The 15,689-nt window shown below is 41.1% G+C and overlaps 1 protein-coding gene across 1 annotated transcript in view; it reads right to left on the bottom strand.

The window, feature by feature from the left end:
* The window catches only part of KIF25 (kinesin family member 25), a gene marked incomplete at its 5' end in the record, with an annotated part of 29,973 nt that extends 15,232 nt beyond the window's left edge, over positions 1-14,741 (bottom strand). The window contains 5 exons of the mRNA XM_010157303.1: positions 1,648-1,722; positions 6,315-6,382; positions 11,751-11,793; positions 13,312-13,400; positions 14,638-14,741. Of these exons, the coding sequence (XP_010155605.1) occupies positions 1,648-1,722; positions 6,315-6,382; positions 11,751-11,793; positions 13,312-13,400; positions 14,638-14,741 (379 nt within the window). The remainder of the gene's footprint in view (positions 1-1,647; positions 1,723-6,314; positions 6,383-11,750; positions 11,794-13,311; positions 13,401-14,637) is intronic.
* Between the last annotated feature and the right edge of the window lie 948 nt (positions 14,742-15,689).

The following is a 15,689-nucleotide window of genomic DNA, read 5'->3' as shown; positions in this document are numbered from 1 at the left end:
CCCTGTACATCTCACTGTAAACTCTCAAGCCTGCTGTACTTCGTCTGTTTTGCATATGGGACAATCTTTTCTTCCTGTATGTTTATACTGAAAAATTGAACAATTCATTAAGAAAGAAAAATAAAGAGGAAAGAAAAAAAAAAAAGCAGCAGTGGAACACTCCTTTCTACTTAAGCTAAAAGTTGTTACAGACCACTTTGGAGCCCAGACTAAAACAACTGGGAGCAGCAAAAAGGTTCAAGGTTCAGACTAAGTATGTATGTTTCCCATTTACAAAGGGAAGGCTGCTGGGAAGGATGGCTCCTACGCACAGCCTCGCCTTCCCTGAAAATCTGCTTCTGTTTAAATGGCACTTCTGGAAGATCAAGACAACTCTCATTTTCAATAACAGAACATTTCCTAACTGACTGGGAAAACCTAGCTTTTAGGACAGGATTCTCTCAGTGCGGAGTAAGACAGCAGGAAGCGCAGCAGATCAAGGTACAGATCAGATATGTCTGAAGACACACAGGCAACACTGAGCCAAAGCCAATTTACGCTCATTGCGGAAGGAGAAGGAGAGAGGGAAAACAGTGGCTGTGGGGACTTGTTCAAACTCCTCCAACCTATCAGTCCCTGGGTTGCTCAGCTATGGAAGCTGTGGTTCCTTATCCGTGGTAAACTAGAATAATGCCTTATGGGACTGCCCTTAGCCCAGGCAGCCCATGTGGGCCCCTCTGCAGCACGTGTAAAGGGATGGCTGGGATTTCCCAAGATCCTGATATGCCTCTTCTAGGCTGCTTTTAAGAAAAGGAGACTAGGAAACTTCAGTGCACAGACTGCCAGGAACAAGGGTTGCCACTGTTCAGCTGTGCCCCTGTGGATGGAAAGGGACTGGCTTCCCCTCTACAGGGAGGGAAAGGTCCATGACAGCTCTACAACTGCCATCTCTAAATGAGTGGATTGGAGCCGGGTGAGAAAGGAGCAGAAATGAAGTTTTGTGTGGATCTCAGTTCACGCCCCAAGGATCATAGCAATACGCACTTCAAGGCTTCTGCGCAAGCGTGGCTGGTTGGGCTCTGGCATAAATGAAGAATCCCACTTCATGAACTTCAGTGGCTAGCAGTAATTACACGTATTTTTTAGTAGTTGTTACTGCTCAGTTTTATATTCAAACCAGAACTCTGTTTTAGCCCCGGTGCCTGCAGGACCATTAGAACGACGAGTGTGCTGTACACAAAACCAGAACGGATGATCAGAGTGGCCTGGCAGGCCCTTTATATATGAATGCACTGTCGGAATAGATGTATCACCCTGTATCTACAACTGGAAAACAGTCATAACCTACCAAAACACAAAAAAAGATGGTATCCTCCATGAGAAGGAATGCTTAAGCTTGCTAGAAAGACACCAGAGGAAGAAAACAAATTCTGTTTTTTCCCAATTTGTCCAGTCTGCTGAATTTTGTAAACAGTTTTCACTGCTTATATGGAGAAACAACATTTACTTGGTGTTGAGTGACAGAAAACAGGAAAATGCAACTGCAAAGCCACAAAACTTGACAGGGCTGCCACTATTAAGCATTCTTTTTTTTTTTTTTTTAAATTGATGAGTTTCAGTAGATTATTGTCCTTTAGCTTTCTTACTCCCTCCCCCCTTTTGACTTACCCATCCAGTAGAGATGTTAACAAAGGGGCCACATCTGCAAATACTGTGTCTTGAGACTCCAAAGAACTGTAAACTCTGAGGGGCAAAGTGCAATGATTAACTGAAGGAAAAATATAAATATGTTGTCATAATACAAGAATACAAAGGAATATGTAGGCCAGTGACATAAAACTCTTGACCTGCTGACATTTCTGTCAGGGGACTGAAAATGAATCTTATTAGCCACAAGGTTCTTGTGGCTAATAAGGTTCTCCAAGGTTCTTGCCCCCTTTTTGGGAGCAGCTATTGTCTGTGCTGGAGGGAACAACCCGCAGGTGCACACTTGTGGCTCTCTGAGCTCATCCTTCTGCCTGTCTCTCTGGCAGTGTCGTGGTTTAACCTTGGCTAGCAAAATACCACAAAGCCACTTGCACACCTCCACCCTCTCCTCCAGTGGAAGAGAATTGGAGAAAAAGACAAGGAAGCTTGGAAAATTGAGATAAGAACTATTTACTAATTGAATATAAGTGAACGATATATATATTTATAAATGAATATATAACAATACTAGTAACAATAAGAAATTAAAATAATTGAGAATAAAACACATGATACAATAGCTCACCACCCAGCAAACGATGCACAACCAGGTCCCAAGAAGTGAGTCAGAGCCAGAGAGCTGGACCCCGAAAGCAATCGCAGCTAAGTCCAAGCGAGCCCCACGAGTGACAATACAACCAGGAAAACTAACAGACCCACCAACTCATGAATGAAGGAGCCAGCAAAAGAATTAGCAAAAGGGTTAGCAAAGGAGTTAAGGAGCTAACAGAGGAGTTGTTAGTAAAGGAGCAACAAGAGTGATGGCCCCTGAGCCCACTCCCCACCTATGTACCAAGCATGACGTACTATGGAATGGTCAGTTTGGGTCAGCTGTCTGAACTGTGTGTCCCCTGCCCTGCCTGTAGTGAGGAGGTTGGGAATGCAGCTGCAGTATCAGAAGCTGAGAAACTTTGAATTTCGTGCAGGCACTCCCCAGCACCAGCTAAAAAGACACCTTATCAGTACTTCTCTCAGAGTAGATCCAGAAACAGAGCTTCCTACCAGCCACTGTGAAGAAAGTTAACGCTTTCCTGACTAAGAAGTTTGTACAACATAAACATAATCAAGACCTGAAAATAGGAAGTCATGAAAGGGAGGAAATCTTGATCTTAAAACTTGGGCATCCCAACACGTGTATTTCTTCTCTAGCACACCAAAAACTTATCCTCCCCAAGACTGCAACCTGCAGCAAGCACCGTTGATACAAGATGAACAGTATCTAAAACATGAATGTTGTTAGCCACACTTAAGTATTTAAGGTACGAATGTTTATCTTTGGAAAAAGCTTCCTTTTCTGATACCTCTCAGTTGTGATTCTTTTATTTTCTTGTTTAGCTCTGTTTTTTCAATGAATGATGTGTGTTCTTTATATCTTAGAGTAAAATGATTAATTAGAAGCAGGAATTTTGATCGCAACAAACATTAGAAAGCATAGTTACTTCCCAGTGTATATAACATATTAGCACACTTCACTTTCAGCAGTATTCCACAGCTCCTCTGTGATACTCTGAGTTTAACTGAATTAAGACAGTGTGCTCTTTAGCATGTACTCAACCCTCCTTCTGTATTTGATCAGAATCTGGCCACTACAGCCTACACCCTGCAAAAATGTAGATTTTGCATTCACTTTCTCCATAAATGAGATTGTACGGAGGGATCACTGATAAACAGATACAAAATTAGAGCCAACCCACTTATTTCAGCACTTTCTTCCTCACAACGGCCAGAGGAAGAAGCAAGAAACACTATGGTGACTGCAGACACAATAATTCATCTCTGTGTCTCATCCTAATCCTTAAAAACTGTAAACTGGCCTCAGAACTGAAATACGAGTTGAATTTCTGTTTCAAAATAAATATTATTAGAATTAGTATTCAGTTTCTTTTTGTATCTTGCTGAATTCTTGGCAGGGAGTAACATCCTGTGGCAAAGTGTTCCACGGTCTAATTGTAAGTTCTTTAATCAGGAAAGGCGTGCTTGTCTGGCTTGACGGACGAATACCGCTTGCCTTGCCATTCCACTGACGCGCTGTCATACTGCCCTGAGAGACCAACAAATACGCAGGGAAGCGGCACAGTTCGTACCGGGAGGACAAATGGACCCTGAACAGCAACACTCCATCCCTCGCTTTGCACGTATGCCTCGGCAAACTTGGCACATCGAATCTGCAAGGTCAGTCTAAGAGAGTGAAAGCACTTCCAAACACTTTTCTATGGTTCGTTTATCATCTGTAATTGATGAAATATTCATTAGCACCAAGTCCTCCATCTTAACCAACTAGGCCTCTCATTCAATATGTATTGGAAAGATACTTTTTTCTTGACACATCGAAACATCCCAGAGCTACTACAGAAAAAACCCAACCCAACTGAGAAAGGTACTTCAGAGAGGAGAACGTTCATACTGTCTTCACTTGCTGCTGATGGGTTTCGCTGTCTAAGAAAGCAAACGGGTTGCTACCGACCACAACCGGGGCTAGAATCGGGCAGTCGCAGTAGTCTGCTCGCACGGCAAAGCAGCGCAGCCACAGCTCACCCTGTCACCTTCTGGTAGCCCTTCAGAGGAAAGACGGGGGGCTCCATGTTACAGTAACTACTCCAAATATTTACTCAACTTCCTAAAGGGGTTTTACTGCCACTACTGAGCTGCTGTGGTTCAAACGCCACCAGGACCCAAATGAAGTAGTTTAACGTTGGCTTGAACGAGTTTATGCTACCCTGTAATCACAGCGCTGGCTGAAGCATGGACACCCACTTAATTAGCTGCCTGAGACCACGAAAGATGCAGCAAATCCAGAGAATTTCTTTCCATAAGCCCGTGTATTTTTACCAGAATGATGACAGAGTTGTCCCTGCGTAGTGATTAATGTTAATTTCACCTTGAAAATTCTGAGCTTCTTTTATATTTTGCTAACTGATTTGCCAATAAAATTATAAAAGCATAACATGCTGAAAGCTGGAATTTTCTTCCTGAGCTGAAATCAAATATTTTGACATTTATTAGTTCCATAAAACTTTGCTAAAAAAATAAACATTTTGAGTTCATAAGAACCATATGCTCTTCTGTTTATAAAAAGGAGCTGTGCTGGGACACTGAAAAAACATTCCCCAAGAACTGCATTCTTTGGGGGATTTACATTTTTTTAACCCTTTTCCTGATTATTAGGATCTACACCACATGTCCAGAGTCACAGCACTTCTGGAGTCCTGTGTCAATACCATTAACACACTAGAGAACTGAATTCCAGCATTCTTCTGCATTTCCTTAACTGAATTCCAGCATTATTCTGCATTTCCTTCAAATGGTATGGCCATGTTATGTATAGCTGGAGGGTTAAAGGAATGAATTTGAGTAGCTCAGCAGACATGCAAAGGGACCGTGTAGTTTGAGAGATCGCATATGCCTTGTATCAAGGGAGTCCAATAGCCTATGGGGTCAGTAAAACTTCCCCAAGATTTGCATTATCTCAGGAATTTTTGTTGTTTGGTGGCCTACACAGCAGCAGTCCTCAGTCTTCATGAGTGGAAAGAGGCAGCATCTGAGAAGGATGCCTCATGGAAAGGGTGGAAGACTGGCAGTGTTCAGCAAACCTACAGAAGTTCGGACTGCACAGGCTCAGGCCTTAAGTTTAAACCAGGACAGATAATTCACATTGGATACATTTGACTTTAAATCAAGTTTTACATTCAAGCAAGGAGGCATGAAATTGTCCTTGTGTTCTGTTCCCAGAGGGTTTTGAAGCATGGTTCAGGGTAGAAAGCCTACCGGATGAGTCATTGCAATGTATGGATGCAAAATTAGCATTAGAAAAAAAGACATGGGGCAAAATTTTGTATTTCTTCATTTACAGAGATCTCATTTGTATTAATTTAACCCTTTGTTCCTGTTCTTAGAGATTCAGGTCAGCTCCATTCTGAAAGAACATAAGGCAGCTTTCAAGCCTGACTCTCTGCAGTATTCTGCCTTGCAGACTGACCCTCTGGTGTCCTATAAGGCAAACCCACCAATTAAAACCCTTATCACAGCTGGTGCATTCCAAATCTCTCTCCTCTATGTGGATTCTTGAGCACTAAATAAGGACAGTGGCCACACTACAGCCTTTCCCTCAGGGAGTGCTGATTTATGTTCGACTACTCTACCCTGCTGTCTATGTTCAGGCCATCTGAACTACGTTAAAAGCAGCAAGGCTGAACATCGAGTCTTACAGCCCTCAGTCCAGTTTCCGGCTCAGTCATGCTGTATGTCTAATGCTGATGTCCCACAGTCCACCTCGAGTCCTTACCTTTAAAATGCACTAACATTTTTCTCCCTCGCCACACACTGCAAGGATCATGACAGCTACTCAGGCTGTGAAAAGGGTCAAATAAGTCTCTACACAGGTTTCACACTCAGGCGTATCAATAGTCTTCACTAAGGGGGAAGGCCAAGCGTGTCATCTACGTCCTGAATTGCATTATTCTGTCCTGGGAAGAACGTGAATACCACATAAATAAAAAAATATGAACATTACCTTTCAACCAACGCCTATTAAAAAAATTACCTTTCACTGTACAGATCTTCCAGCAATCCTGATTGCTGGAACTACCCACCTCTCAAACTGAAAAGTCTTGTTTATTGGTGCATGGCCAGGACGGCTACACTTTACAAGGACAGTTTCCTAAGAGAAAACGAAATACAGTTAATAGCATAGGCACACACACAAGAAGAAATATTTATCATTTCTATGTTCCAGTTGCGAGCAGTAATTAAGGATTATGAAGTCTGAGGCCCTTCTTCAGCAGTCACCAGCACATGAAGCTTTAGGGCCTGAGCACTGCAGTGAACTTGCAAGACCACAAGAAAGGATCTCAAAACACATTCAGATTACTGAAGAACAATCAGCACAAAATATGCGCACTTAAATTCACGAGAAAGATCCAAACCCTTACTTGAATCTCTTATGTGCCTAGAAAGCCACAGGCAAGTAAACCCAACCTACCTCACTGCCCCCACAGGTAGAAAAAATGGCAGAAAGAGGTCTTTTTAATTATAGAGTCAGTTTTCACATTGATTTCATGTATATTTGTGCCTAGAACTGAGCAGAAGATGTACATTTCATAGAATAACATGAGTTACTCTATGAATAACTGTGAGAAAGAACTGCACTAGCACAATTGGTAGAATTCCATGAGTTTTCAGTGGAATCCACTTTCCAGACTGATTATATAGTAGTTTTGTAAATCTGACAGATACGTAGGCAGCTCTTTAAACTATTACCAGAGTGTAATTACAGCAGCCTAACATGCCTCACACAGCAACTTCTGTGCCCTTCTGCTCCTCATGGCATACGTTGCTTAATTGCAGAGAAAATTAAATAAATGGAGGGTGGGGGTGTGTGTGGTTTTACAACTTGGGTGGAAGCTTACTAGCACACAAAACACTTCATTTAATTCCAGGAGGTTTCCTAGCTTACTAACCCCTGGTTAGGGTACTGCATTTGATGGGAGTGCTGAAATTCCTACTGCGCTTCAGGCAAGCGGCTTGGAGTGGTTAATTAATGGCCTTCAGGTGAGTATTGCCACAGAATGAAGTCGGAAAGAGCTGAACGAGCAGCGATTGCATAACTACGTCCAGCACGCAAATGCCTAATAAAAATTAAAATTCTCGGTTTGAGTTTACAAGTTGTTCTTCTTCTTTGGAGGAGGCCAACATACCATTATCAACGTAATGATGACAACGTACACTCTACAGAATGAGATATGTTACCCATCCCAACACTGGCAAATCCAGCAGCAGCACAGATGTGAGTACAGCACTTTGCTACAAAATAGCCTGACAAAGAAATTCTAATAGGATCAGTAACCACAAGGCTCTGGGGAAAGAAAAGAAAAAAACCAATAAACAAAAAAGAGGAAAAGGATACAGAGTTATGGAACAGATTTCTGACTGAGATATCAGATTTACTTGCAGACCAGCTTTCCCCAAGGTGAGAAATGGGACAGAAAAAGCTCTATTTGCATAACATAGAAACAAAAGAATAGGCAGAAGTTTCATATGAGCATTGGTAATGACCTTCCTGTCGCAGGAGATCAGTATGGCCCAAGATATCCACCACAGCTGCTGGCCTACAGAATTTCATCAGGCCATAAGCAGCCTGTCAATAGTGCTTATGAAATCCATACAACTGTCTCTCATGAACGCTAAAGAACCTCTTTTTCACCCCAGAGTCACAGAATACTCCCAGTCTGAATTCTTTCAGGGCAATATGAATCATGGAAACAACAAAAGGATACTTCATAAATATTCACAGTCTGTCCTGACTCCCAAGCCTGGGGAGCCGTCCAGCAAGCGAAATTCAGTAAAGCAGAGAAATAATTTTAAATGAGTTATATGGAAAAATGGATATAGACACGATCACAGAATCCAGCTGTGATAATCATAATTTCTTATCACTTGTTACTGCATATCTGCTGAAGGCTATGCCCCCTGTCCCAAGGCTACTGCTCCACAGCGAAGCCAATGTTAAGGGAGACTCCGACTGCTCCTCATGTTTCACCCTCAACTTCAGTGCGACCAGCTGATGTAGGACTGAGGCTGGCATGGACAGCTTAAAGAATTCCCCAGGCTAGGTAAGCACCAGGGGAAGAAACTTCTAGATGGGGATGTGACAAGCAACTGGGAAGCGGTAACTTCTCCCACTGTTATAGCTGCATCCACCTGATCTGTTACAAAATTTTATCCCAAGAAAAGGGGGATCTTGGCTGTGTTAATTCATGTTTTCCCAGTCCTATCTTGAAGAAACAGCAGAATCTGGGACCTTTCCTGATATTCAGGGCAGACTCTTTTCCATCCCCTTTTCCTCAACTACTTCTCAAAACGATTAGAAAGGTATTAATCACATAGAGACAGCCAGTTTCTCTGTGACAGAGTAAGCTGGATTCAAACATCACTTCAGGTGTTAGGCTAAGGCAGGTGCCTCAGGTGCCTATGTAGTCGTGGCAAGAAACAAACGTATTTAAAGTTTAATTCAGAGCTTAGGTGAATGACTTTCCCCCTGGAGGTGGCTACTCTTTTTCAGCAACCACGAGAGGAGTCTGGAGTGATTAGGCACCTCATTTAATCACCTACATTTGGTCTTGTGAATCCAGGTAAAACATAGCTACTCATTCAAACGGGACACCTATATTCACCAGCACACAGAGCACACCTGCCAGAGAAGGGTGAAATGACAGACAAGCAGCAAGTGGGATCCCCCAACAGAATCACCGCATGGTTGAGGTGGGAACAGAGATCGCCAAGGCCAAACCCTGCTCAGAGCAGGGCCAGCTACAGCAGGTTGCCCAGGACCATGCCCAGTCAGGTTTTGAGTATCTCCAAAGGTGGAGACCCCACACGCTCTCTGGGCAATCTATTCCTGTGATTGACAGCTTTTCATGTTTAAGCCATATTTCAGTTTGCACCCATTCCTCCTTTTCCTGTCACCACCAAGAAGATTCTGAACATTCAGTACCTCACCTCCTCCTTTTCTCCGGTCGTGTCAGTACCAACACTGCTCAGTGTACTAATCTAGGTGGAGCAGTTCCACCTGATGTGTAGTGTGTGCTCACTCTCCACCATTATTGCACAACAAGCCTCAGGAGAAAGGCTCAGTCGGTTGTTATGCTGAGGAGCTGGGCATACATAAGAAAGGAAAAAGGAAAACTTCAAAAATCTTAAAGTAGCTCAGAAACTGAAATGGAATGCTCTTCTGCACATCCAGTAAGTCCTAAGCCTTTTCTAGACTTAGAATAATGATTCTCTAGGTGAACAAGATTGTAGAAAAGATGACATATGTCTTTTGTAGAATGATATCTCTAAATAAACAAATGAAAAACCACTCAAACATTAAACAGACTTCATGTAGCCCCAGTCTCACAAAAAGACACGCAAGCATTCTGCCCAAGTGTCACTTCTGTCTATCTACAGACAGCTTGAAGGAAGTCTTAACACAGCTCTTGGCAGAAGAGAAGCAAAGCTACTTTATACTTTTTCCCTACAAGACAGATGTTCTCCCTATTCTAGTTACGACACGACAAAGCTGTAGCATATTGGAGACAGATTAGCACATTACTAGCACTCCAGTCCCATCCAGGAACAACGTCAAGCTGAAGCTTGTCCAGAAGATCCAAGCATAGTCTCCAACACGTGTGCTGGACGGCGCTGTGACTCTGGCTCTCAAATGCAGCTCTACTTTCTAACACACATTAACTCGAAAGTGATCAGGGAGATAACTGCCTGGTTGTGTAACACACATAAACTAATTTCAGAGAAAAATCTGGAAAGAGAGCCATGATCTAAAAAAGAAAAACTAATAAACTCAGCACCTCTATCACAGAGAGTTTTCCTTCACCTTGATCTAAAATTTCCTTTAAATCACAAGTACTTGTTTGGACAATGGTTAACTTGTTTCCAGAAATATGAGCGTTGACTGTGTTGCAACTAAAAACTCAATAACAAATAATTTTTCTTCTGAAAATTACATATTTATCCTAGCCACAAGCATAACACCTTCAGTTGTTAAAAGCAAAACAAGCAGGCATTAAACGTTGTTTTCCTTTACTTTAGTTAGATTAGTCTAAATTAACTGCTTTTCGTAGAAAGTCGGTTGTACTTCCATCCTCCCTCATGAAGTTGGACACTATAAACAAAAATATTTTTTTCCTAACCTAAAAAAAAAAAACCCACAAAAAACCATATTAAGGAACTAACACAGACTTGATCAAAACGAGAAAGCATGTTAACCAAATAAATGTCAAGGCAAACCAATAAAGCATTTGAAGACAATGTTGTGTTGTCCAAACCCAGGAAGTTAGTATCTTGAAGATTTTATTTTACAGTGAAGTCCATGCATACATTTATTTTCCTGTAATATTTCATAAGGACTTTTAAACATGAGAACAGGTTTAGCATATTGAAGGTTACCAGGTCACTGTCTCAAACAAGCTGAAATTCCTGAATTGGCATAAGCAAGCAGATACTGCTTTGCCTGTAAACATACAGATACTGTAATACATCAGATATCTATATGAAAAAATCCAAACCCTAACTATTATCTGATTTCATCTTTATGCAATAAGACTTAATAGCTCAGAAATGGTTGTGGCATTTTATAGTACAATTAATGGGTCACGGTATCCCGAATACTACGCCTACCATTACAGATGACTGTTTTTTATCTCCTGACATATTTACTCTTTCTTAGCTAACTCTTCATGTGCTCCATTAGTCTCCTAATTGCATATATATCTAAGTATCCACTTTATGTAAGTGAGATCTGCCTAATGAAGCTCTAATTTGGGAGATTTAAATGCATAGCATACTGCAGGTCGCTTCAGCAGTATTTTAAGCACTACACTATGGAACAGAATTTGGCTAATGGCCACATAAGTAACAGTGAGCAGCCAACTAAGAACTGTGGCAGCTATGAAAATTAAACCCTGAGTTAATACTTTGACCTTAGCTCACAATACTGTGACTTTTTAGATTTTATATCTTGGTAATGGCCCCAATTAATGCTGGAATGTCATCTGGATTTGCAGCCTCAATGCTCATTCTCCTTCCTCTGATGGATCTAAGCCAGGATACTTTAACATGCTTGACTGCAGTACTACGTAGGCTGTTGTGGTTCATGACCTATCATATTTCTCTCCTAATGCATTAGTTGTGTTGCAATAATAAAATGAAAGTAGCCTGACAATTTTAGAAATAGTTAGAACAAATACAAGTGGCTCAAAAGGACTGACTGTGGGAAGTCTGCAGCAGTTTGACTGCTGCAAAACACACAATGTCTGGTTCATGGATGACTGCGCCAGCAGAAGCTCCAAGCTATTACTACTAAAAGAGTCGGGATGAAAATAGCACAAATCACCTGCTATTGCATCCAAGCTGGGCACCAGCTGACAAGAAAGTATCTCATCTATTCTAAAACCCATGGTTCACCTGTCCCTCTTGTTTCTCCTTCCTAGTATCTGTGAAAGTGCTTTTGAATTTCACCATCAAATACTCACATCATCAACTGCATATGCCACTTTTTCTGAAAAGTTTCTTTGCCTGTAAAAAAAAAAACCCCACACAATACATTAAAAAGGGCACCTTTCAAACCATAAGTGTTCCATTCAGCTGAGGAAAGTCAATGCTCAGAACGTCTGCGTACTACACGTTGTCTGAAGCATACCTTTCAGAACTGCCAATGTTATTGTACCCCATGTACATACTAACAGCAGGGTTAATTGTGAATAAAAAACCGAGTGCAATCAAGCAAAATAACCTGCTTGAAGAAAGAAATTTAGAACAAACCCAATGAAGACTTATTCACATGCAAGTTATTCTATTATTTTGAGATTGTAACAAGAGGCTTTCACTTTAGAACATTAGAATATTAAACATTAGAACATTTAGAATATTAAAGTGAAAACCACTCTCTTTTTAGGTATTTGTCCCTGATCTTGCATCCGTTACTAGTCCAAACACTGACTGGGATTGCTGAGGTCTATAAATTCATTCATGTGTGTAAGCGTTTTGAGAATCAGTCTGTAGTTTTACAACAAAGCTTTATTTAAATTACTTTTTGATATATGAAGAAAAGGTCTTAATTATTGCTTGTTTGGCCCAGTCCCTCCTGGTTTACGCTGCAGTTCAGCAACTGGTTGCACCATTCCATACAGCAACAGAAACAGGGGGTGGGCTCCTTCTCAGGCATATCAAACACAGTTTAATGGAAGTTTCCCCTTCAGGCCCCTTGAAATTTCTTGTCTGCTATTTCTGATGTTGTTTGCATTAAAACAATTCTGTATTTTTTAATAAGGTTTGCCAAAAACTAATAAACTTTAAAACACCCTTTCAGAATTACTAGCCAGCAAAAGTAAAGTAAAGCCCCAAATCAGTTATTTACTGACAGAGCAAATGATAACCTTACAGGTTTCTAGCCATCCACCCCCAGTTTTCTTTTTGTATGTTTCAGTCCCTACCTTCTTTCATGTTAGTCATCTGTGGATAGTTCAGTTCACAGGACATACTTGCATCTAATCCCTCTTTTCCTTCTGGATCTTGGAATGTTTTGACACTTTGGTTACAGTAAGTGTATGGTAAAGTAGGGCTGCAGAGCCAAATTACACTGAAATAGAATTACCAGTGTTTGTGCTCACAACAAATCTGTTCTACAGCGTTACACAACAACTGTAGTGCTGAGGACGTTTCTCTACCCACGACTTCTGACAGTTACTACATTACTGTATCCCAGAATTTGTATAGGATAGTGAATATACTCTAAACTGATTGCAGCTGTGTTACTTCTGCCAAGCTAGGCCTAATCCTGCCTTGGCAGGACAGTTATGGCTTTCTGTTCAGGCGGACGTACTTTTAGACAAGGGGATGAGGTTGGCTAAAGCCAATTTAGCAGGAGGAAGAAAAGGAAACAGCAGTTAGTTTTTACGATAACATCACTGTCTCCCCACACACACAAAACCACAAAAATCAAGAGCACAGTTGTTGTCACATACATATAACTATTGTTTTCTCTGTATATTAGCTATGAGTCAGCTAAGGTGCAACACAGCTAAAATAAATTACCTATCTTGCAGTACGGAATGTCCAGCAGCAGTATCAAAAGGTAGTAGTGGTCGGATCCTGCAGTGGACTCTGATATTTCCTCTCAGTTCCTAGGGTTAGAATATAAAGTTGTATTTAACACAAACTACTGGAGAGGACAAATACACTGGGATTTGTGAAGTAGACATGACCATGCTTAAGAAAGCAGGTGTTTACAACATCAGAACCTTAGACTCTGTGGAGTCAAAAATAGTATCAGTATCATTTGCTTTGAGAAGTTAGGAGAAAGTACTTGAGGAAGTATGAACTATTCAGAGCTCTGAAGTGGTGTAAGCCCGCTCCAGTCTCCAAGAAAAAAAAAAAAAGGCTTTAAATCAGCCATTTTCCACTCTTCAGTCTCCTTCCTCTTTACTTAAGTTTCTTCAGACACCTATATTCACTCAACAGGCAAGATTACACACTCCATTTCTCCTCCACCAGCCCTGAGGAGGATGTGGAATATAAAATATTTTGTACCTTTTCCTCTCCACTGTGTGTTCATACATGACTAAAAAGCCAGTAACTGATTTTTCTCTGCAGGCTGTTTCAGACTTCAGTTTATCTAACCTGATGTTTTTCCTTTCTTTTTTGCTGGTGAACAGTTCTTGTTTTGTACTAATGAAAACCGCTTGCATGTGATGACTAGTGACCGCTGGCATTAACTCCCCACTGCCTTGGGGAATATCCTTTCAGTAAACTGCAACACAAGGCAGAGTTGGGAAAATAAGGACTTCTTGGGAGAGAGCTTCATTTTCCCAGGTAGAAAAATGTAAAAGAATTTTGTCTAAAGGCAGCTTGTTTTTCTAAAAATGAGGTCCTGAATCAGGCAACCCAAAACTAGTAATTTGGGGAAGTGGGGAGGAAGAGTAAAGTTAAAGTATGAAAAGGAAAAAATTAATCCCAAATGAACCATCCCCAATGGCTGAACAGGATTCATATCTGGAAATACTTGGAAAAATAAAAGACCATTTTGTAATTTCAAGTTGATAATTTTAAGAATCCTAAGACAATTTCAGGAGCTGCAAATTTAGAGAAGAGGGTGAATAAGCTCAAGTTTTGTCCACTATTCGAAATGGACAATAGTCCTCAGGGCAATACGTTGCAGGAGTGCATTTGGAAGACGCTTGTGTAAAAAGGATGGGGCGGGGTTTGCTGTAAGACAAATGTGCCTCAGCGAAGAAAGGCATCATAACTAGACAGCTGGGGGAGGTGATATATCCATGAAAAGCATGTCCATCAGTTTTACTGGTGAGGAAATTATGGGCATACAACAAAATAAGAAAATGCTCTGTCATTAAATATACTTACAACTAAGCTGTTATGTAGAGCTCTCCTCTTTTGCTTTTCTTTCTCATACCGCTCTGTCACCTCTTGCAGAGACTGCTCAAGATCAAAAGCTTTTATCTGAAACACTAGAAGAAAACTGTTTCAAAGAACTAAACTCTGTGACTTTACAATATGAGTTTTCCAGTAGCACCTCATGAAATACAAGCACAAACCTTTTTAACTTCCATCAAACTTTAATAAGGAGGGTAAGTTCCTGATTTACTAGACACTTCTGAAAAATCCCATCATATTTTTTGCTATAAAACGGCTATGCAAAGTTACAGGTAAATAGCACAGACATACATTGGAAATGCTGACAAACAAAAAATACAAGATATTTGAAGACTGTTCATGCGTGTCAGTTTAGTTAATGTTAACTGTCGGTGAAGCCTGAAACCTAAGCTTGAAGCAACCTGCTTCTGGATGGGGCTGTCACTTGCAAGGCTCATACTGTACTTGCAGATTATTAGATTTATGCCAGCTAACTTTTCTTGTAAACCTGTCATTTTCCTGTAACGTATCATTTACCCTCAGCCTTATTTACAGCACTACTAATCCTGTGAAACAGCTATCATGTTCCCCTTTAAGGTAGGTGCATTTTCTTCATGGGTAGGATTTAACAAAAAATATCTTTTGAACCCCAGGGAGCTTCCTTCACAAAACAGAGCAATATGGGTCATTATAAAAGCCTTCCAACTTCACAAACGGTTTTATTTCAGCCCAATTACATTAACACTGAGCAGGCCTAAACCAACCGTACAGCCCAGAAGGCACATAATGCGACTGTAAGCTTGTGTAAAAAGCAAGCCTTTAGGAAGCTCAGTGGGAAATCAATCTCCCCAGCAATTAGTGAGCGGTTTGAAGATGTGAGGTATCGAGCAGTCAGAGCCATGGTCTGAGAGCCGCGTTAGCAGGACGGCCACGAGCCTCAGTACGCGCAACCTCACAAAGGAAGGAACAGACTTAAAATCCCAGCATGTCATGCACATTACTTATGCTCTCTGGTATAGACTACAAATCAGATAACTTCAAGG

Source organism: Eurypyga helias, unplaced genomic scaffold (genome assembly GCF_000690775.1).
Source record: "Eurypyga helias isolate BGI_N326 unplaced genomic scaffold, ASM69077v1 scaffold13510, whole genome shotgun sequence".
Classification (NCBI taxonomy): domain Eukaryota; kingdom Metazoa; phylum Chordata; class Aves; order Eurypygiformes; family Eurypygidae; genus Eurypyga; species Eurypyga helias.
This window is presented reverse-complemented; position numbering and strand designations above follow the sequence as displayed.